This window comes from Lepisosteus platostomus, chromosome 1 (genome assembly GCF_059453375.1).
Source record: "Lepisosteus platostomus isolate fLepPlt1 chromosome 1, fLepPlt1.hap1, whole genome shotgun sequence".
Lineage (NCBI taxonomy): Eukaryota > Metazoa > Chordata > Actinopteri > Semionotiformes > Lepisosteidae > Lepisosteus > Lepisosteus platostomus.
This window is the reverse complement of record NC_142611.1, coordinates 8,955,699-8,978,027: the sequence shown is the minus strand read 5'-3', so window position 1 is coordinate 8,978,027 and position 22,329 is coordinate 8,955,699. Positions and strand designations below refer to the sequence as shown.

General features: G+C 33.9%; 1 protein-coding gene across 29 annotated transcripts in view; it reads right to left on the bottom strand.

Moving 5' to 3' along the window:
• adgrl3.1 (adhesion G protein-coupled receptor L3.1) overlaps window positions 1-22,329 on the bottom strand; it is a 338,051-nt gene that overhangs the window by 92,314 nt on the left and 223,408 nt on the right. For 26 of the 29 annotated variants that reach the window (XM_088612815.1, XM_088612965.1, XM_088612882.1 and 23 more), the window contains 3 exons: window positions 21,880-21,983; window positions 19,217-19,402; window positions 13,132-13,170 (listed from right to left, as the gene is read on the bottom strand). In XM_088612815.1, coding sequence (XP_088468941.1) covers window positions 13,132-13,170; window positions 19,217-19,402; window positions 21,880-21,983 — 329 coding nt within the window. The remainder of the gene's footprint in view (window positions 1-13,131; window positions 13,171-19,216; window positions 19,403-21,879; window positions 21,984-22,329) is intronic. The other 3 variants (XM_088612060.1, XM_088613792.1, XM_088612743.1) reach the window with 1 other exon arrangement.

Below are 22,329 nucleotides of genomic sequence, written 5' to 3'. Positions count from 1 at the left end.
GTAACTCAACAATGTGCAACATTACTGGATAGGTGTAAATACTTTTGCATGAAAGTGTATCTGATTACTTATATACAGCATCATCACACATAATTACACAATAAACTTATAGAGAAAAAAAAACATTAAAGATTCTGACCTTATCTCCTTTCAGTTTGTTTATGTTTAACATTATAGCTGTTATGCCTCTTTTTAAAATATTTTCCTAGTGATGAAATGTACTGTACATTTAAATAAATAATTTATATTTTTACTAAATCATACTGTATATGTGTTTTATATACTGTAAATCACAACTGTTTTAAAGCACACAGGTATAGTTCTTAAATCTCTTGAGATAAGTAACTCTGCATCTGTATGCACAAACATAAAAATAAAGTAGTTAATGTATTGTAAATTATTATCTGCTGGTGAAATCTGCCCCATCTTTATTTTTACCACATACACATTACTGCTATCATCAAGGCACACAGGCCCTTTAAGTCTTTAAAATAGGGTGAAAAAAAAATGAAATAATGGTAAAATTTGCAAGCAAAAACAGAGTTTGGAGCTTTTTGTCAAAAGACGTGAATATACAAATTTAATGGAATTCACGGTCTTAGAAAAAAAAATCAAGCAATACTAAGACTGTATATTGCAATGCCTTTGTAAAAAAACAGAGCACAGCTGGGTATAGTTTTGATCGGTGAACTATGAAAGGGAATATGAGATTTTAGAATGACTTCATAGAAGCACAAAAACTAAACCCCAGGCTCAAAAGAGCATACAGTTTGAGTTGGCCCAATCAAACTAATTTAGAGCTGAAACAAAAAGCGGATTTCCAGTTTAAGTTTTGGAATCATCAAATGCATACGGAAAATAACCCCTAATCAGTGTTACAGACTAATTTACAAATCCAACAAGATTTTGCATACATTCATTGGCCAGTATATCTGTGGTTTGACAGAACAACTTTTGAAACATTGCTACGATGTTCAGACACTTAAAATGACTTTTATGACTAAACAGTTTTATATTAAACTGAACTCAGATACACAAGTTACCTTGTCTTGTTCTATTTGCAGTTATATTGAAGATGGTTTACCATCGTGATTGCCAATATACCGTATTTGTAGGTGCTATATCATCATAATAACAGTTTTTAACCTGCAATATAATACACTGCAATTGCAATGCAGCTGTGAAGCAGATTATTTTGGGAAGCTACAGTATGTATAAAGAACGCGACTCAAATGAATCTTGACAGCAGAGTGATTTTTTGGGTCAAAATCTTTTTCAAAGCTGTGTCACATCTTCTTAAAATGTACTGCAAGCTTGAGATGGGAAATACTCTGAAGCTAATTAAAATTATTTTCCATATAACATATGAGATCATTGCACATACTCATTTTGCAAAACTGTGAAGCCATGTCTGTAATCCTTTCAACTGTTAATTTGTGAACTTCCACAAATGGAGCTAATATTGAAAATATATGGATTCCATTATGATGATTAATAGAATCTGATATCACAGTATGGCATTATGGAGATTTTTTGGACCATACAATTATTATACAGTTACATAGTATGTTCTAAAGTAAATGGTCTGGTATAGTTTGATTATTGTTTCACCTCGATCTACCCTTTTCAGTCATTTGAGACATACTGTCGTATAAGTTTCGAAAATAGTGTGGCAGCTAATGGTGTCAATAAAAACGTTCATTGTAACAGCTCTTTTTCTGTCTTGGAAGAAAAGGCCGCATTGTGACATGAAAACAGAATGATACAGTAGATACAATCCTACATATTGTACAATTATTAAACTAACAAACAGCTTGCTCATACAGCATTAAACATATCTAATTCTGATGCCGCAGTTTCTCTTTTTAATATAGCTGTCTGCAGTTTCTCTTTTTGGCACATTAGTTTTGCCGTACTTGCTAAACCACTTATAAGTTTAATTAAGCTGAGTGCATAATAACTTCATGATTTTAACATGCTAATGTAACTAATAGGTAACCGTCACATGAGTTGTGAGTAGAATAAATTTGACTTGCAAATCAAATGTTTATATAAGAACATTGAAGGTTGCCAAATTCCTTCTTAAAGGTCTTTGGCAAGTTAATACACATATACAATTAGATAAATCACATATATAATTAGAAGATGAATGGTATCTTACTAATGACTGCATAATTATAGATTACATATAATTTTGAATTACATTAACTATGAATGAGGAAAACTGGATAGAACTAAGCATTCCCCGTTTTTTACAAGAAGTGGTCCCATTTACAAACAGAAAGCTTTGCTACCCATAAACTTTTGAAAATCCTCTACTTCCTGACTGGTGATGCTTTAATGGATAAAACCATAAAGAAGTGGTAAATCTCCAAGTTCCCCAGGGCTGTTGCCCTCGTTCTTTATTTACAACTCAGGCACTGGACATGTGCAGTTTTATAAAAATGCACACACATTACACTACCAAAGCACAGCACCTAAAGCAAACAGTGGAAATTTCTGTGTAGGATGCTAAGTACATATATCACAGAACAAAACTACCTCCATTTTTAGAATACATTAAGTGCTTGTGAAAACAGATCACAAAAAGAAACAATTTACCACCTCAACAATCTGATAGAATAAACATACTGTATCAACGATTTTCTCTTGAATTAAGTGATCAGCCCTGAGTAACCTGACCCGATAGTAGTCAGAACCAAACTGGTCAGTACGAAACATTAGTTCATTACAGAACTGAGTATAGTATTTCTTCCCAATTAGTTCTGGTCTCATATGCTAATATGTATACAAGGAGATTTTCATGACTCACTTCTTCCTTACAAATTAACTTTTGACAATTAAACGCAATGAACTTTGTATTAAAAGCTGTTTGTCTTCCAGCCAAATAGAAAAATGCAAAAAAGGTATCTTCTGACAAAGTTGATGTTAGTCAAAAGCCACAGTAAATGTATGCAATATGTGTTTAATATGGGTTCTTGAAATAAAGCAGAACTATACAAAATTATTGATCACATTAATTTATTCAATTTTAGACTTCGCAAATCACTTAGGCCTGCTGGGGAAAATGGTGATTTAAAAATATTTTAAATACATGTTTCTATACAGTAGGTCTTAGATACAGTAGTATCTGTCTTCCACAAATACCAAAACATGTTATACAAAAAAATGAAGTAGGTCATTAAGAAGTCAAAAGTGATATTCAAATGAAGAATAGAACACAAGTGTAGAATAAAGAGGGAATAAATGTTACTGAAGACACAGTGGTTTTTAAGCTGTCAGTCAGGACACAGATAAATCCTTTGAAAATGTACTTTAAAAGAAGGAGCATGTTTTGTTTGCTTGGCTGATCATAGTCATTTGGTTTCATCTCCATTTCTCTTCCCAACAAAAATGAAAAATGCCAACCTGCAGACATTTCTGCTATGGAATGCAAGGTCACATGTAAGTGTTACGAGTACAGGAAATTGTTATTACCAGCCACCTTTAAAAAACAAAGGAAAAGAACACGTATGGCATGGACAACAAACATTCTATTTTAACAAAAACCTGGAACTAATCCAGCACTTCATGTATGGTGATTGATTAAATGAACTCTGATCTGTTAATTGACTCTAGGTAAAAGCCATCTCTCAGAAGCAGCTCCAATGAATTCTCAAATATTAGCAACAAACTACCTTTCTGATGCAAATTATCAAATGTAAAACAACAGCAGAACTGTACATCACAGTTCCGAAGCCTAGCCACATTCATGTTAAAGCAACTGTATAAAAATATGATCACTTTGTATTGTGATTATTCAGCTATCTAGCCATGTGTGGAATAGTTTAGAAAGCAAATACCACCTATTTTGAAGGCTCATTTTTTAAATAAAGACATTTAATCAGTGTTTTTATATCTGACATACAAAAAGTAAAATAAGCTACAATATACTGTAGGATACTTTCAACTGGGACAGACAATTAAGTTCCAAGCACTGCATCTACTGTACTCCTTTTTCCTTTCTCTTATCTCTAGGGATATCAGATCCAAATCTCTGCAGACCTGAGTCCACATTTTTCTGCATTATATCACTGTACAATCTGGAACGGCACTTAAACCTCTAAATTAAACCATATTCAGAGTGGAAATTTCAATGGAAAATGAGGTCTCCTTCAGTATTTCTGGTATACTCTCGGACGGTTTACTCCCGGACACAAATCTTCAAAAGCTGGAATAGAAAATCAGTCTAGAAAATTGTTTTTTTTTTTGGTTAGGACCATACCATACAGCTCGTGAAGTATGTCTTTGACATGCAACTGTATGTAAAATAAAAGGTTCTGTAGTGAAATGCCAACAGCATGACCAAATAAAGAGAGCTGCACGATGTTTGCTTAAGTTTGCTTAAGTCTTGAAACACAAATGTATGTGACTAAGTAACAAAAACAATTATGTTTACACCCCCACTTTATGTTTCATACACAGTCACACTGACTCATGTTTAAAAACTAGCTCAGAATAAATCTCATATAGAATTGACAAATTAGGATTATCTCACAGATTTTCATGAATATAACAATCTGAATAAAACAGTGCAAAAATCATCGTAACTTATCTCCTTAAGGATACTGTTCTTTCTCTAGTTTACTCAGCCAGCTTATAGCAAGTGGAAAGTAAACATAATTATCCTGTGACTTTTACAGGACTACTAAAACAATGTCGAATAGTGTTGTATTCAGACTCCAAGTGTAGAAGCATGAATTACGAATTGTGATAAATCATTATGTTCTACTGGTACATAGAAAAAGAAAGTTCTCACATTGTAAATTGCATTCAGCAGTGTCTGTTTTCAATATGAAATCTTTTTTGTGACACAGTAAAATGTTTTGCAATCATTAATTGAATAGATAGTAGAAAATGAACTTAATAAAGTCAGTGACAGGGCAAGTGGCATTTTGATTTCTGTTGCAAAAATGTTTAAGAAGAATTACTTCTAATCTTTTAATGGAATTGAAATGATGTCACAGCAAACATGGAAGCACAGAGCAATTCACCCAGAGCCCAGATAGTGCCCTGCAAATGGAACAGAACAGAAAGGCTGATGAATAATCCCCCCATAAAGAAACAGACAGGGAATGGAAGGATCCTGCTTTGACATTTTTTAAGAGCACACTGACTTGAGAATTGCTAGATGGAGGCTGGAGAAATGAATGCAGAAGAAAAAACAGTCGTAGTCAATCGTTAATCGCCAGATTCAGAAACAATATCATCTTTGTGCTCTCAGAAGGAATAAAAATAATAACACAGGCATTATATTTAACCTCTGTCTCATATCTGAGGTTTATAAAATGCAATTTAGTAAGCTATTATTCAAGAATTACTGCTAAAAGTAGATTTACTCCTTCTTTAGGTGATTCAGAAAAAAAATGAAACCGTTTAGATCATCTAGGATTGACTACTATAATACTACTGTATCTCCCTTGTATTTCTATGCATTTTACTTTTTTCATAGCTTGCTCAGAATGCTAACTTTGATAGGTTAATTACAAAGTTCATGAAAAGGAACAGTGAATTAAAATAATACCCAGATTCCAACTGTCTTACTTTAGCTTCCTGTCAGTTTTAAATTAGTTATTTTCTACTTTTTGAACTTTTACCATTATGACATGTAAAAACAGTGTTTTTCTATGCAATCTGTTCTTGTGTACAGGCCCTTGTAATTGTTTGGATTCAATGTTTTAGTTAAATATTTATTAAATGTTTTCAGTCACACAGGCTACATTGTAAAGCATGTTTTTACATTTTAGTCTGAGGTTGATGTCATTTCTACTTCAGCTTACAATTTTCTTTGTAATGCATAAGCATAAACCTTTCATAGTTTCAACATGATATACTCTAATGAAAACTGATTCACTAAAATGTCATAAGTAAAAATAAGAAAAACTGTTCATTCTTTTTTTCACCACACTCCACTAAAATGTATATACTGTATATAGCCTTCCACAATGTGCACCCTTGCATTCAGCTGAACAACAATTTTAAAAGCTGACTTTTTTTCAAAAGTAGCTTCACAAAAATTGTTTTTTTAAGTATCACTTGCATCTCTATGCTGATTTTCATGTTAGCAGAAGAAATAGATCTGCATTCTAAATTAAAGCAATAGAATTCTGTTACTTAGAATACTATGAAATTAAACCTCCTGCCCACTTATCTAATCCAGCAATTACAATTTGGCAATTAATGAGCAGTGGAGGATGAATATCTGATCAGAAATTTCAATAACACTAGCTCAGTGGTGTACTGCTGTAATTTAGTCACCATAGCCTAGCAGATCTGCACTGCATTAAATTTTATGTTTAGTGTAATGATTTTAAATAAAATTTAGTAGTGAGAAATCTGCAAGGCATTTTAATAAAATATTTCACCCTATTGCTTTGATGTGCATGTATGTGCTACCACTTATATTAAGGAGGGCAAACACAGTGTTTAACACTGTGCGTCTTCCCACAGAGTGCAGAACACACTCATTATGAGACTCCAAAATACTGCTTTTTGTTGTGCTACCAATCAAACAGAAAAATCAAGTGGTACATTATATACATACACCAAGCTCATTTATTTCCACAACCAAGCGATCTGTTCAGAAAAGTATTGGCAGATTTCCCTCCTGAATTCAATTTTGTTAAAAACAAGTGGAAGCTGTCAATGCCGGTATTTATAAAGTAAAGAGTTAGCCTAGGCAGCTGTGGTTTTATTATTTATGAGGGGTGATCATTCTGGGAAACAAGTCACTCCCCTTTTCACCAACAGCTGTCCTGTTAGAGACATCTCACAAAAACCTGAAAATAATAAAGACATCTGTGGATATCAGTACTGATACTCCCTGTCTCAGACACATATTTTTTTTGGTTAAAAAGGAAAAACAGTCTCTGTTAGACTACCAGCATTAACTTCCTGCAACTGGAAAATTTCTGATACCTAATGTACATCCACAATTAAAACTATGCACTAAGATCATATAGGTGTGGAATCTATTTTTTGCCCCTCTTCTGAATGTATTTAGTTCTAAAAATTTGAATAATTATCATGAAGACTAATCTAGCCCAAACACCAAATCAGATATTCATTAAAATCTTAATATAGGATGAAGATAACAGGAATAAACATATAACACACAAAAAGATGTACTGTACTGTATTACATAATTCACAAAATGATCCAACAGTAAATATCGCAGTGTGAATGAACCTGTGAATGCCCTGATTAGGAATGGGTGAAACCTCCTTGAGCAGCAATGACTTCAATGTCGTGTTTCCTGACGTTATCACTCTCTCACACTGGCCATTATGGATTTCCTCCCTTTCTTCCTTACGGAACTGCTTCTCGTCAATGACATTTAAAGGTTGTTCTGTTTGAAAATCTCACTTTGGGTGAAATGCCTTCTTCTTCAGTCATTCTGTTGTGGCATTGCTCTGATGTTTGGGATCATTGTCTTCCTGCATGATCCAGTTTCAGTTCCAGCTGATGAACAGATGATGGCCTGACATTCTACCCCAATTGTTGATAAAACAGAGTATTCAATAATGGCAAGCTGTCCAGGTCCTGAATTAGCAAAATAGCCACTAATCATGATATCCCATCGTTACAGTATGTACCTGTACGACAGTCAAGATGAGGTTCTTCTCTTGTAATGCAGTGTTTAAGTGTTTAAAACATTATTTTCATTATGAATTAGTACCCCTATAAAAAAACAATAACCTCCATAATAAACCCCACACTGGTTATAAGGTTTTAAATACATAAATTCTTTCAATCCAAGACTGATGCTATGAATTTACAATAACCTGAATCAAGTCTTTGCCTCGTGCTACAGTACTTTCGAACCACTATTTAAGCCCTAGCTTTTCCAGTGACATTCCCTTTTTACCAGATTTTTCTGAATTTAGCTTAGTTCATCTCTGATTCAGATATTGTAATTTAACTTAAAAATTATTAACAGCTGTAAAACAACTTCTTGTTGCCTAGATCCTAACCATGCCTCTTTACTGACAGCCTGCCTGCCAGACATCTGTCCGGTAATTGTCAATATCATCAAGAGTTCCCTTTCAACGGGTGTGGACCCAACTACTTGGGCAAACTGCAGCGATCACTCTAATACTAAAGATAACTGGCTTGGATTCTAACTAGATGATGAAGTACAAATTTCTAATTTACCATTCCTGTGTAAGGTTTTAGAATGCATAGGTTGCACATCAATTACAGGCTCACATGACACCTAATGATTTGTTTAAACCATTCCAGTTCAGTTTTAACTGTGATCATAGCACTAAGACTGCTCTTGTCAGGGCTATGAATGATTTACTTGTCTGACTTGAGGGCTACAAGTATCCTTATGCTCCTTGATCTTAGTGCAGCTTTTGATGTAGTAAGTCATTCAGTGTTGCTCAATCGTTTGCAAACTTTCATGTTCAATGGTCTTGATCAGGTTCTGCTCTTATCTGAGTGGCAGGCAGAGTTTTGTTTCCCCTTGGTCCTCATAAATCCCCCATGACTCCGACAATCATGGTGTGCCACAGGGTTCAGTCTTGGGCCCTTTACCTTTTATTATTTATATGCTTCCTCTGGGTCATATTATATGCAAACATGGTCTACAGTTTCATTTTTCTGCAGACGATACTCAGATTTCCATTAAAACTTCTTCCCCATCGCATCTCCTGCCTCCATCACTTATCTCTTGTTTGCATGGCAACAAGCTCTTGTTGACATCAAATTTCCTGAAGCTAAATAGCACCAGAACACAAATTTTACTGGTGGATTGCAGATGTTAGCTGGATATTTTGAGAGCTTCGCAGTACTCGTGGGTGTCTTCCCCATTATGCATCTGCCATAGTCAGGAAACTGGGAGACACACTCGATCCTCTCCTGTCTTTAAAGCCCCATGTGAAGAATGTGATTAAGACACTAGTTTTTACCATAGAAATATAACCCAAGTTGGGCAACTGCTATCAGTGTCCAATGCTGTGTGCCTGATTCATTCATTTATAATGTCAAGGCTTGATTTCTGCAACTCAGGGCTCCCTAACACTCCTCTTAGTAAGTTGCAAATGTCCAAAACTGTAGCTACAGCAGGGCAACTGCAGCTCACACCAGACCTTGGTGGCATATCACTCCTACACTTAAATCTCTACATTGGTTGCTTATAAACTCATATACTGTACTCAATACAAGATCCAGTTACTGACATTATAATCTGGCTCCATCATACATATATGAACTCCTCTATGTTAAAACATCCTCCATTAGGCTGCATTGTTGAAGCTGGTCCTTTGCTCACTGTACTAAGACTTTTGATGACCATGCCTTTATCTCTTGCTGCTCCATTGTTATGGAACAAAAACACCAAATTTCTTTCTCTGTTTCATTATTCAGTATTAAGATTCACACACTTTATTTGTACAATACTACTTTTTTCATGAAGAATGATAAAACAGTGTTAACTAATATTCCTGAAATATGCACATCATCTGATAGACAACTAAAAAAGGTAACATACAAAAATATTGTAAGAAAAGGTGAGAGTGTTCAGATTTTTTGTGTGGAAAATATAGCTTTTGTCAGGAGAACAGAAAAAAATTGAAAACATTCAGTAAAACAGTCAAAATTAAAACAAACCTGTGTATTTGTGCAAGTTTAAAACAAAATTCACTTTCTTCATTGTGTGAGAGTTTAATTACAAATGTCACAATTGTATTATCATATTTTTAATTATTAGTTTTTTTAAAATGAGCACAGAAAAATAGCCTCAAAATAACTTGAAAATGGTGAAAATCCAGGATATTTTACTTTCCTTATTAAAATGAACATCTTTTGTTAAATGTCACACTTAAAAAAAAAATCAGAAATTCTACAGTGTGACATCACTTCAGAATAAACTTCACTTTTAACTTGATGCCTCACCAAGGTGATTGAACTGTTTTCAAAAGAAGAAGCCAACTTTTTCTAGCCATGATTGAATCTAAAATCCTTTCTATACTCAGTCAAATGTCTTTAAATGACAGTATAGGAAACATACAAATGTTTTCTATTTCTATATAGTTAAAAGAAATTAACTGTGCCAACATGCTTGGAAATGTTTTGTTGACAGAAATAAAATCATCAATGTTTAATGGCTGTCAAACATAAAAAGGTTTCTTTCATTCTTATAATTACAGTATATAAATTACTAAATATTTATGACCTTGATCATCGCTTAAATATTTATTTTATCTAAATCTTTTTCACACATTAGACTTAAAATAACTTGCAAATTGTAAAATTTTTAATTGAACTCAAAATGAAAGATTGGGAAAAGGACAAGTTCTATATCCTGCCAATCACTAGTTAAAGTTTGTAAATACAATTCCTTCAATTTCTTGGCATTCATTGCAGTCTTGCAGATTCCACTATATACAGTAGCTGGGCAGTTTGATTCACACTCTTATAACCTAATAAACTGTAACCTAAATATCTGTAACACGCCTTACTCTTCTATGCTATTATTTATACAGAAGCTTCCTCAGCCAGAAGCATATTGTCAATTTATTCCTTAGTGAACACCTGTCTGCACAAAACACTTGTTGGTTTTAATCACACTACAATTGCCACCTCAGTAAAAGAGAGAAAGGATGTGTTTTAGAAATGTTGTCGCCATGATTACAGCAATGCTATTCAGGACCCAGATGTCCACCATTACCTATTTAACATAAAAAATCTGAACTCTTGTACTGTATATTACTTGTATATACATGTATTGTACACAGAATGATATCTGATAGATATTATACTACCATCAAAACTGTTACCCTATGTTCATTATGCATACTCTTTTCTCTGATCTTTGCTGTTACCAAAACATAATCATTTTCATATCAAGTACATTTGCTAAAAAGCGTTTTAAATTAATATCCCTACTAATTATTTGGTTATCTAGGTGTATCTCACACTGCATTTAAGCGTTGTGGTAGTACAAGTCGTAAAAGTAAAAAATGTGAATGCTTTTGCTCCTGTTTGATTACTTTTAATTTGCAGACTTAGATAATAATAAATTATCATTAATTCCTCACACTTATATATCACTTTTCTGGACATTCCACTCAAAGCATTTTACAGGTAACGGGGACTGTGCACACAGTACGCTCATCACACATCAGTTATCAGTGGACAGGAGAACAGATGAAGCAAATTAATAAATGGGGATTATTAGGAGGACATAATTGGTAAAGGCCAGGGTGAAATTTGGATGCCAAGGTAACATCCTACTCTTTTCTAGAAATGCCCTGGGATTTTTAATTACCACAGAGGGTGAGGACCTCGGTTTTACATCTCATCTGAAGGTGCGTTTTTACAGTATAGTGCCCCTGTCACTATACTGAGGACTTAAGCCCCACACAGACCATAGGGTGAGCACACTCACAGACCATAGGGTGAGCACACTCTAATGGCCCCACTAAAACCTCTTCCAGCAGCAATCCTATCTTTCCCAGAAGGTCTCCCATCCAGGTACTGGCCAGGCTCATAATGTTCCTGCTGAGTTTCAGTGGGCTGCCAGTTGTGAGTTACAGAGTGGTATGGATGAATGAATACTGCACAAGATGGAAAGAACTTATAAGACTTTATTTAGACACTTTGTTTCTTTTAAATTGCATGATTGCTTATGGATTGGTGCATTTTAATAGTATTCTTTATGCCTAATCTACAGGTTAAAAACTTTAGGAAAATATTTTCCTCCTGAAATCACAAAAACTCACAATCATCTGCATTCTATTGGTATTTATTTTTCATTTGTTTCATATTCTTTGGTATGGTGTTCCTGCAGCATGATGTCTGTAGAAGTTAAGGAACAATATATACCATCGTGTGTGTTGTCCTGATTTGATCCTTTTGCCACAAAATATTTCCTGTTAGCTCTGGAGATTTGGCACGTAAATTTAAATATACATCATATTTGCTGGATAGTACTGTACAGTAAGTAGCTTTACAGGTCCAGTCCCAGAGTGATTAAAGACTGACACCATCCTTTTTTGCCATTCAACAAAATTACGTGACAAACTCACAGAAAAGTATTCCAGAATATAGCAGCTTTAAAAAAGGAAGGAAGTGAAGTACTGATATATAAAACTGTTGCAGTGGGAGTGTATAGCTCTACATTTACAATCCTCAAAGCATTTTACTATACCACTCTTACATAAATTTAGCATGACTAGCTGTATCTCCTACTACAGTATATTTTCCAATCTTAGAATCAAAGATGTACATCTTCCTGTGTTGTGTTTTAAGGCTGACTGCACCAAGTGAGCACATTTTGTATCTTTTTTAGAATGTTTTATCTGTTACTGGCAACATTAAGATAGGTGCAGTGCTATATTTGCTGTCATTTCTTGAGATTTATTGTTATTCTTTCTTACACTGCTGTGAAAAGAACAGTAATGCCAGTAAACATTTGTAATAAGTATGACTTTACACAGTATACATTTGTAATAAGTATAAAATTATAGTCAATGAACATAAGTTCATTCTATTCCACTAAAAACTGCTTTGTTATTGTACAAAATCGAGGTCATAAGATGACAGTTAAAAATGAAATTGAACAGTCATTTTAACAGTATAGTTAATATATCATTTGGAAGACAAACACCAGTGTCTCAGCTGGAATTTTTCTGTATACTACAAAATAAAAATGGAATCCTCCATTTGCACAATCCAGATTACTTACCTGTAAATATTAACAAAAGCCCAAACACAATTTCTTGATAAATTAAAAGGTTCAAGTTCATGAGCAATATTCAGCAACACCCATGCAATTCCTAATTTTAAAACAGACAAAACAAGAAAGCCATTTGTAAAAATATCATGCTGTAGGCAGAAATTACAATTCAAAACCCTATAGCAGCATATAAAGCATTACTAGATGAGAGGGTTTAGAAATGAAAAGACTCTTAGGATCAGCACACTTGGTCTGAAATGAAGATGATTCAATGACTCACATTGCAATACACAAGGCTAAAGAGCAAATGTGGCATGCTATAAGGGTAACTGAACATAAAGGAACATAAAATGTCATCCACAACAACACACTGATCTTTAAATATGGGTGCAGATAAAAAACTGAAATACCTGGACATAAAATCTGCAAGAGCGTTCTCTTTTCTGCAGCTGAAACCCCGAACAATTAGTTAGCACAGGTTATCCACAATATGTATAAATATACAGTATGTACGCAGTCAATAACAAAAGAGAAACAAAGTTAAAAACATTGCCTTAAATATTCATTGTTCTGTGCCTTTAGATAAACAGTAGGCACCATAATTATTCTCCTCCAAAACATTAATAATACTAAACTAAGCATAATTAGCACAGGAATAAAAATATGAATCAAGTGGGGATTGAACTCAGGCTCCAATATTAATGCTATTAGGTAGTCAAGGTTGTGGTGTCCTTATTTTTTTCTGAACAACCATCACTTGTAATTCTCAGATAGTAACTTATATTCAAAGTAAAAAAACATGTAGTTAAGAACAAAGATAATCTGAATTATGTACAGTAGGTTTCAACAACAGTGTTCATTAACATATAACAAGAAAGTCTATTTTATTCTGTTGTAGAGTACTTGCAAAGCCCTTTACTTTTATTGTAAATGTACATAATTTACAAATGGTATATACTTTACCTACTACCTATAAATAATCAAATAAAACCTATGATATTTGAGATTTTATTTTTGCAGGGGATCACAATGAAATAAAAAACAATGATCAGTAGGTCAAAAATCAGTGTTCAAGTTTGATTGTCCCAGTCAAGGCTCAAACTCACAAATCTCAGAAATGTTTTTGTGTTTATGAGGAAAATAACTGACAAAATAAAAAAAGCAGAACCAAAAAGATTTTTCAATGTGGTCCTGAGTTATATCCCCACTTAAGGCAGCTGTATTCACAGCTACAAAAAATAACAGCAATACAGTTATAATAACGTGTTATTGTTACAACAAAGGGGAGGATTATGTTTCTTGTAAATCTGTCAGAGGATGATTATTTTTTCAAACATTTCCCATATGTGTTGGTTATAAAAGATTCTATATTTATGTTAACGGTGGTAAGAATAATTACTTTAATCAAATGTTAAGGGGGATGGTATACAAAGGCCTCTTCCTGTTTTTGTTTCACATTTATTAACAGTTAAATAAAGGGCTGTTGGTTTTATTTTTCTTTGAAATCTCTTGTGTCTAGTGGGAATCACATTCAATCTTTACAAAACTTGAAACAAATACTGGATGTGGCAATGTTACATTTGGTTATCATGAAAAATAAAAAAAGGCATTTTCAGTTTTCCAGGCAGCACTGATTATATAGTTGTGTGTATCAGGATTTTGTTTCACTAATTTTAATTTTCCCTGACATTCACAACAGATAGAGTGAAGAATTAAAGAGAGATTTTAGTGGACGTTTCACTAACAGAATGTTGACTGTTTCTTTTAAATCACAGCCACCCCACTACAAAAAAACACTTTTTTGCTCACAACTATTGCTTGAGGGGCATTTTATAGTATTTGTTTTCAAACAAAAAAGTACTTCTGCCCTTGCTGAGATTGTAAGTGAATCAACTTAATTACACATTACATTTTTCTTTGTATAGATTTTGGCATTTATGTTTTGTCTGGCAACTCTGATCAGCAAAGTGGAAAATTATTCTGGTTGAAGAAGCAGCAATACTGCACTGCTCTGATTCATGCATTCTGCAATGAGTCCCTCTCAGTTGCTCCTCTAAAGAATTAAGTAAATTACCAAGCCTGTCGTCTGGTTCAGTGACTCGTGTCTTAGATTTCCATGGTTCTGTACCCACACTAGCTATTTAATGTTTACGGTCCTAAAGTTGAGTAGACTGTGTTTCCAAAAACAAGAAGCGAAAACTGAGTTAGGATTCGTTGATTCAAAATAGCTCTTCCAAACATTCTTTAGTGTTGGTTTCAATCCCACTTTATTAGTGTTGATGTCAGTACCACTTTAATCATTTTAGTGTGTTTGTTTTTACATTATAACTGATTCAAATGCAGTAAAAAATGAACATACATTATTTTTAATTTAGTTTCAGTTTAGTTTGCCTTATTCTCAGTCTCACTTCTACCAACAAAAGGTATTAAAATCTCAATGGGGCTATCTACTTAAATAATTAAAACACAGTTTGAAAAGCAATTTAAAAACAGGTGTTCATTTTCCTCTACACCTAAAGCTACTGAAGAAAATAATAGCTGACATTTTACATTTCAGTGAACTTTATTTTGCAATATCCTGTTGTAGGCTGAATGTATTTTTATAATTTTGTTTATGGATTTTAGAACTCTTAATGATTTCTTGAGAAATAGTACATAGAATACAATTACAAAATATATTTATAAGAAGAAACAGGAAGGAAGGAAATAACAAAAAGCTTTAAAAAGCCATGACAGAGACATGGAAAAGGAGGAAGATTTCAGTTAATAGATGAGTACTATATATTTGGGAAGCAGTCAAACTGGGACAGAATAGGCCTCCATTTCTTATAGACTTTCTTTGTACAGCTGTTGGGGGATAAGGGGAAAAACAAAGGGACTGACTTCTTCTGTGTTTTTATGAGGCCTACAAAATAAAGTTGTTACTATTTTAATGTTACAGACAGAGAAATGTCCTGGAACAACATTTGGAACAATATCAATTAATTTATATTAAGTATTAAGTATAATTAAGTAATACATTAGTCACAAATGCTTGTGTATGCTTTGGCTAGGAGGCAAAATGTAACATTGTTAACATGATCTGGGAATGTCCAAATCGTTAAGTTTTATAAATAGTTTTGTTTTCCTTGTTGCATATTATACACAAGGCTATTTCTCTCATCCTGTGGACTTTTGCTGAATGACAATTCAACGTGACCGCAACTAAAAAGATGTTAGTGCCAAATCCCTGCATTCTAACAGTGATTTCGTTATATTTATTAGGGTCTACAAGTTAGTTGCAGTTCAGAAAGTCAAATAGTTATTGCACCATGCCTCCAATGTAGTTGGAAGCAAGGTATACCATTGGTTGCCCAGGGGCAATTAAGTGCCTTGTTAGGATTGTAACAAATGCAGGGTGTCTAATACCTTGAATAAAACCTTAAATAAAAAAAGAGTGCTGCTTGCTATCCCAAACAGAGCCATAAGAGGTAGATGACAAATGGATAGCTGTGGTATTTGTAACAGTTTTTAAAATAAACTGTTAAGAATTAAAATGAGAGCAGGTTCGGGGTCCGAACATGTGAAAGAAAAGTAGTCAGGACAGGTTTTCTTCTGTCATAAGTAGAATCAGGCATGGGTTTTGTGGAATTTATAAAAACATATTTCAGAACATTTAAAGTTAGTAAAAGTATATGTTGACAATTTCAAATTGCATCAACTCATGTCTAACACAAGCAGAAGATAAATTGAAAAGGGACAGTTTTGTTTCCCAAAACTCATCTTGATCTAAATGTTGTTCCCATAGCATCTTCCAAGATGAGAAAAAATGTTCTAATGTAGGAATAATATTTATAGAGCAATTAGATCAAATTTTGAGATCAAATCAAGGAGGTAACAGGGAAATGGGACATGTGTTGTAAAAATCCTGGAACAGTAGGTAAATCTTGTAGCTAACTAAATATGTTTGAAAAAAGCTGACATTTTTTGTAAGAGACTATCAAATTCATGTACTGTATGTATTCATGTAAGTTTCAATGTAGGTATCTAAAATGTATCTCTGATACAGTATATCAGTCACCACTCATGGAAAGCAGGGAATATAGGAATAAGTGGTTTCTGTAGGGAGGAGACAACATTAAAGAAGACTATGGTTCAAAATGACATCTAAATTGTATGCAGATCCCAATGGAGGAACTCAGTAGTATATTAGTGGTGTAGTGAGAAATAGATAAGGCAATAGAGGAAACATATAGAGTAGTGAGAAACAGATAAGGGGAGATATCAGGAATTCTGATTCCTAGAGACTTAAGAGTACAGGTTGAAGAACAGGAATAAAAAATGTAAACTACCTTTTTTGACTATATAGAAAAGTGTGATTTGAAAATTGGGCTTTACATTAAGCCCAATGCACATACTGTATATAGCAAACCGAATACTGAATCCGATCAAAGCACAGTGGGTGAATGAGATTATAACCAATACGGTTTCAGCATTTGCTTACAGACCATAGTGAATGGAGGGAATTTTATATTTTGCAGACACATTTGTGATGCAGTTTTTGGCATCTTACTCTTTGTGCACATTTACAGAATAGGTCCCCTTATGATTTATGCAGAGGTGTCTATTCTGTGCTGGTGCTTTTTCCTGAACATGTGCCAGTGAAATATATTTTTAACATAGAGAAGAGTCTTAGTGCTTCAGGCAAGTTGTGCTAACCTTTCAGATCAACCTGAAGTAGCTGGCAGATGTCAGCAACCACAATTGTCTGTTTAGGCAATATTGCATATAATACTGATATATTGTATCAGACAGGCTCAGAAAAGAATAACAAATTCTAAATATTTGGAGACATCTCGTCCTCCTGTTTCTGCCAGGTCAGATGAATCGAAAAATGTCTGTTTGGCCACATAAAGCACCTGACTTTGATTAACTATCCACAAATGTTTATAGTTGTGTTAAGGTTTTTTAAAAAGAAAACAAAAACTAAAGTAAAAAAACTGAACATTTTTCTTTGGAATTAGTGTCAATCTAGGTGATACAGACATTTACTGTCCAGTGATAAAATTGAAACCTTGGCAGCACCAGAAACCCTATTGGTTCTTGTTCAATGGATATTGATAAAGGCTTTCTTGGGTTCAATGAGATTGATAAAACTGCAGCAGAAGAACTCTTTAAATTTGGCAAAGACAAAAGACAAAGACATGTTAACTAGTTGTTAATTTGATTTTTTTAAAATGTTGTGTGATACTTAATTGGGGTTAGTAATATCCCGAGCATCAGAGATAGAGTGCAGGCAGGAACACGTAAAAATAAACCCTATGAAATCTCTGCTCGTTAGTTGTCTTCCTCCCTAATTTGTTTATGTACTGTAGAACAAAAGTGTAACAAAGTATAGAGGTGAAATGATAATCTATGGTTGTCTTGTATGAGAGATTTGACAAAGAAAGCTTGGATTTATTAATACAACTTGAGGAATGGTTAACTGCAGAAGAATCAGGAGAAAGCATCCTATAAAAGCTGCAACAATTTTACCTTTTCAACATGGTATGAGTTTGGATATTGTGCTCGTTAGATCTTAATGTCACACAGCACATGTTGTTCTTCATGACAGATCCTAAAGCTTGTTTTATGTTTCCTGAACTTTTAAGTAAGTAATGACATGTAGAAATGAAATATCTTTCTGTATATTACTGTATGACACCTAAAAAAGATCAGTAGCGCTACAAGCACAACTGAACAGCATTGTGGTGCTCCATATTTAGACTATACTTCACTGAGCATTGAAGATTCAGGAAGTAATTTCATCAGAAGGAGTGCAATGTGGAGGAACATGTTGTCCTTAACAGTATGAAGGCCTCATTAATGGCAGGGAGTGTATTCATCTCATCATCGGGGTTGGCCAGTGATAGCAGCAGTTACATATTGAAAAGAACATTTTGACTTGGGTTCTAAAATCTCATGATTGCACCATTTTTTAGTAAGGTACCAGGACTTTGTAACCAAGCAAGACTAAACCTGGAGCCATTTTTTTAAAATGCTAATTCCATGGTAGCCAGTAGTTGATCAAAGTTAAGCATATTTTCTGTATTTTTTTTCTTCCAGATGGAAAAGAAGGATCAATTGTGAAAAATATATGACTATGAATATATTTATATTTTACTCACAGATTCTTTTTTTGTGATTCACATAAATGAAGCCTTAGAAGGCTATATTTAACTGCACTTCATGAATTTCTGGAGCTTATTTTATCAGCAACTTAAAATAAAATGAGAAACATTATAAATAAGAAGAGGCCACTTGCAATTGCCCTTCTGGTGAACAGTATTTACCTAAGACGCCGATAAATGGGATTTTCCTTCATTTCAATGTTCTACAAGATATGAGGCCATTATGCAAACAAACCCATTAATACATTAAGAAGAAGAGGAAGCAGATGCTACTAAAAGGCAGTAAAAATGTAGGATGTGTGAGGTGAGGTGAGTACTGCATTTCGTTAGTGCGGGTGAGACCTACCTTGTTTAAACTTCGAGCTGCACTGTCTTTTCCACCAGGGGTGAGGTTCCTGAGCTGCACATCAAGCAAATCCACCAGCTGGTCCATGGCCTTGACTGTGTAGGAGATATCCCCTGCGTGGATTTGACTCTTGGTCTGCTCTGAAAGCTCCCTTGCAATGATGGCTGCTGTTTCTCCTGACCTCAGCTTGTCAGAGACAGATAAATCAAGACCTTTAACATATGCCTTTTGAAATAACATTTTGGGCAACTTGTTTTATTAAATCAAATTCTGATCAAAGGTCTGTATGATCTACAGAAAGAAATAAAGGACTCTATCCTCTGAGCCTTTTCTTGCTGTCTGTAATTGATATCAAAGGAGGAAAAAAGCCTATTAGTATTACATTACGGTATAATTACAGCAATTTCTAGTCAACCCTTGAGCTAAACAAGCGGTAGTTTTGATCGTAGCTTTGTAGTAGCAATACTCTAGCAGACAGATAAAAATGTAAAATTATATAAAATAACTTTCAATTAAACCTGATCAAATCTGATCCATCTATAATTATAACTTGTATTCATGCTGTTCTTCACCACCAAACTGACAGACCAGGTTGTAATGTTCATGTATGGTAAAAGATTGCAGGTTTGTATTATATTTTTAGTTTATTTACAAGGTTTACCTTAAAATAAAAATAACATTTCTGCATTAAAGTCACAGAAGAAACAGAAAAAGGCCAATCTATACACTTTGAATTAAATTATCAGATGTATTTGTTTATCATTTTAGTCTACTAAAATATAAAAATAAGCTTTCAAGTATATTAATACTATTACTGTATGTGCAGTACTATACAAATTACCATACAAACCTCATTTTGTCACATTTGTAAACATGAAAGTAGTTTAATTGCTTCAATTGTATGACTGTTGATCAATGAAATGTAATTTTATTTATTACTATTTAATTTTTAGTGATAAAATACAATGACCTTTTTTACTATTTAAACACTAGATGTATACTTTTGTATTATTGCAGAAATACAGCTCTCTGCATATGGAAAAGGGGCTGTTTTTACATTCTATCTTAACATTAAATAAATACGTCTCAGGATCAATGTAAAAGAAAACAAAATTCATTCAAATATTATAACTAGTTTGTAGTACTCTTCTAAAGTTCCATGCATATGATAAGTTAAACATATATATAGTACAATATTTTAAACTTAAGTAAAAGTCTGATGCTTGTACAGCATGAATTCAGATGCAAAGAGATCATTTCTCAACAGCAGAGTTAGGCATGCATCTTATAAATGGGATTTTCTGAGATTACATTTTCAGCCTCTCAAGAAAAAATGTTATCACACAAAACCAGCAGCATGGATGTGGTACATTTCTGCGTGCATGAACCCTTTGGTAGTATCTGAAGATATTCAGCTGTAAACTTACCACATGGGTGAAACGAAAATCTGATGTAATATACTGAAGGTTTTTACCACTCAACTGAACCACTTACTAGAGGATGATTTTACTTTCACCAGCCTAATTTGTAAAATGCAAAACCAGACAGCCATGAGTAAGCAAGTAGTTTGTTTATAAGTTTAAAGATCTCAGCTGTGACTGTGATTAAATTTATAGTTTCTTGTTTTTAAAATAAAATTAAATTGAACTACGCATTAAGCAAAATGAAATGGCATTTACTGAGGATATCTAGACTCCTGTGATATTCTTTGGGGTTCTAGCATTTTTCAGAGGGGAAAGTTATGACCGCTCCTCCACTCAGAAGTTCTTCAATTTCCATTAGTGAACTGTCATCTTGAGTTAGAATCACAAATGTGCATAATGGATTGAGATCTGGAGATTAAGATGGCCAGTCAAGAACATTATTTTATGCGCAGTAAACCATTCCTTTGTTGATTTGAATGTTGACTTTGGATCATTGTCATCCTGTAACGCTTATTTTCAGCCAAGCCTGAGGTTGGCAAAATCTCCTGGTACATGCTTGGAGTTAAAGATTTCGCCTTTCTTGATAACAGCACCTTGATGCATAAATGCAAAACAACCCCAGAACTTAACATACCCCCCACAACATTTCACATTTTTCAGCATGAATAAATTGAATTTGAATGTTAGTTTTCGACACTTTGTATCCTCAAGATGCCAGGGTGTATTGGTGATCTCCAGCTATTGCCTTTGGAATTATAGTTGCCTTTGATTTGTTTCACATTCCATGGTTATTCCTAGCACAGTTGGGACCTTACCAGCAGCCTTAAATTCTAGAAATGTATACTACAGTAAAAAGTTGTTAATTCAACTATATGTGGAATATTTTATAGCGATACCCCAACTCATGGAGGTTAATGGCCTATTGTTTGTATTCTTCAAAGAGCTCACTGACATTACCCATGATGTTCCATGGTACTACTGAATGATTTTCATCTATTACCTACTTTCATCACCCATCTTACTTCCAAAGAGCAGAATATTATTTATTTTTTAATTTTAATTTTTATTTAAAGAGATACATAGAGGTGTGAACAAATGTATTCTTCTTGACTAATTTATGACAAATATAACTTTTCTGAATTTGCTTACAAAATCTCATTTTATACTGTAATCATAATATGATAAAATTCTGCTACATGATGCTTATTGTTCCTTTGTCACTGGGAGTTACATACTTACTTTCTGTGTTATCTGATTGACCCAGGGAGAAGTGCAGTTGCTGAGATCTGGTCCTTGTGGGTCCCAGTACCCATCAGGTGCCAGGCATACATAGGTAGCAATTCCTGAAAGAAAGATAGGCAAGGGTAGAATTGACATTAACGTACAGTAAGCTTAATGTTTTTTGAAGTGCCCTAAATTCAGGATAGGCTACTACACAGCTGCACTTATGAAACAAAGGCAGCTCTTCACATGTATGAGTATGAACATGGAGATCACGCTCCAATTATTTAGGACCCGAGGGAAAGCGGTATTGCTGTTTTGTAACACTTGATTCGAATCAGATCTATCTTTACAATTCATGTTTCTTCTTTTCGTTTTCTAATTAAAGCTGATATCTGCTTAGCTGAAGCCAAATACATTGGCTTTAAATTGTGACGATTTTGGTGGAGAAGTAATTAGCTTGAATTA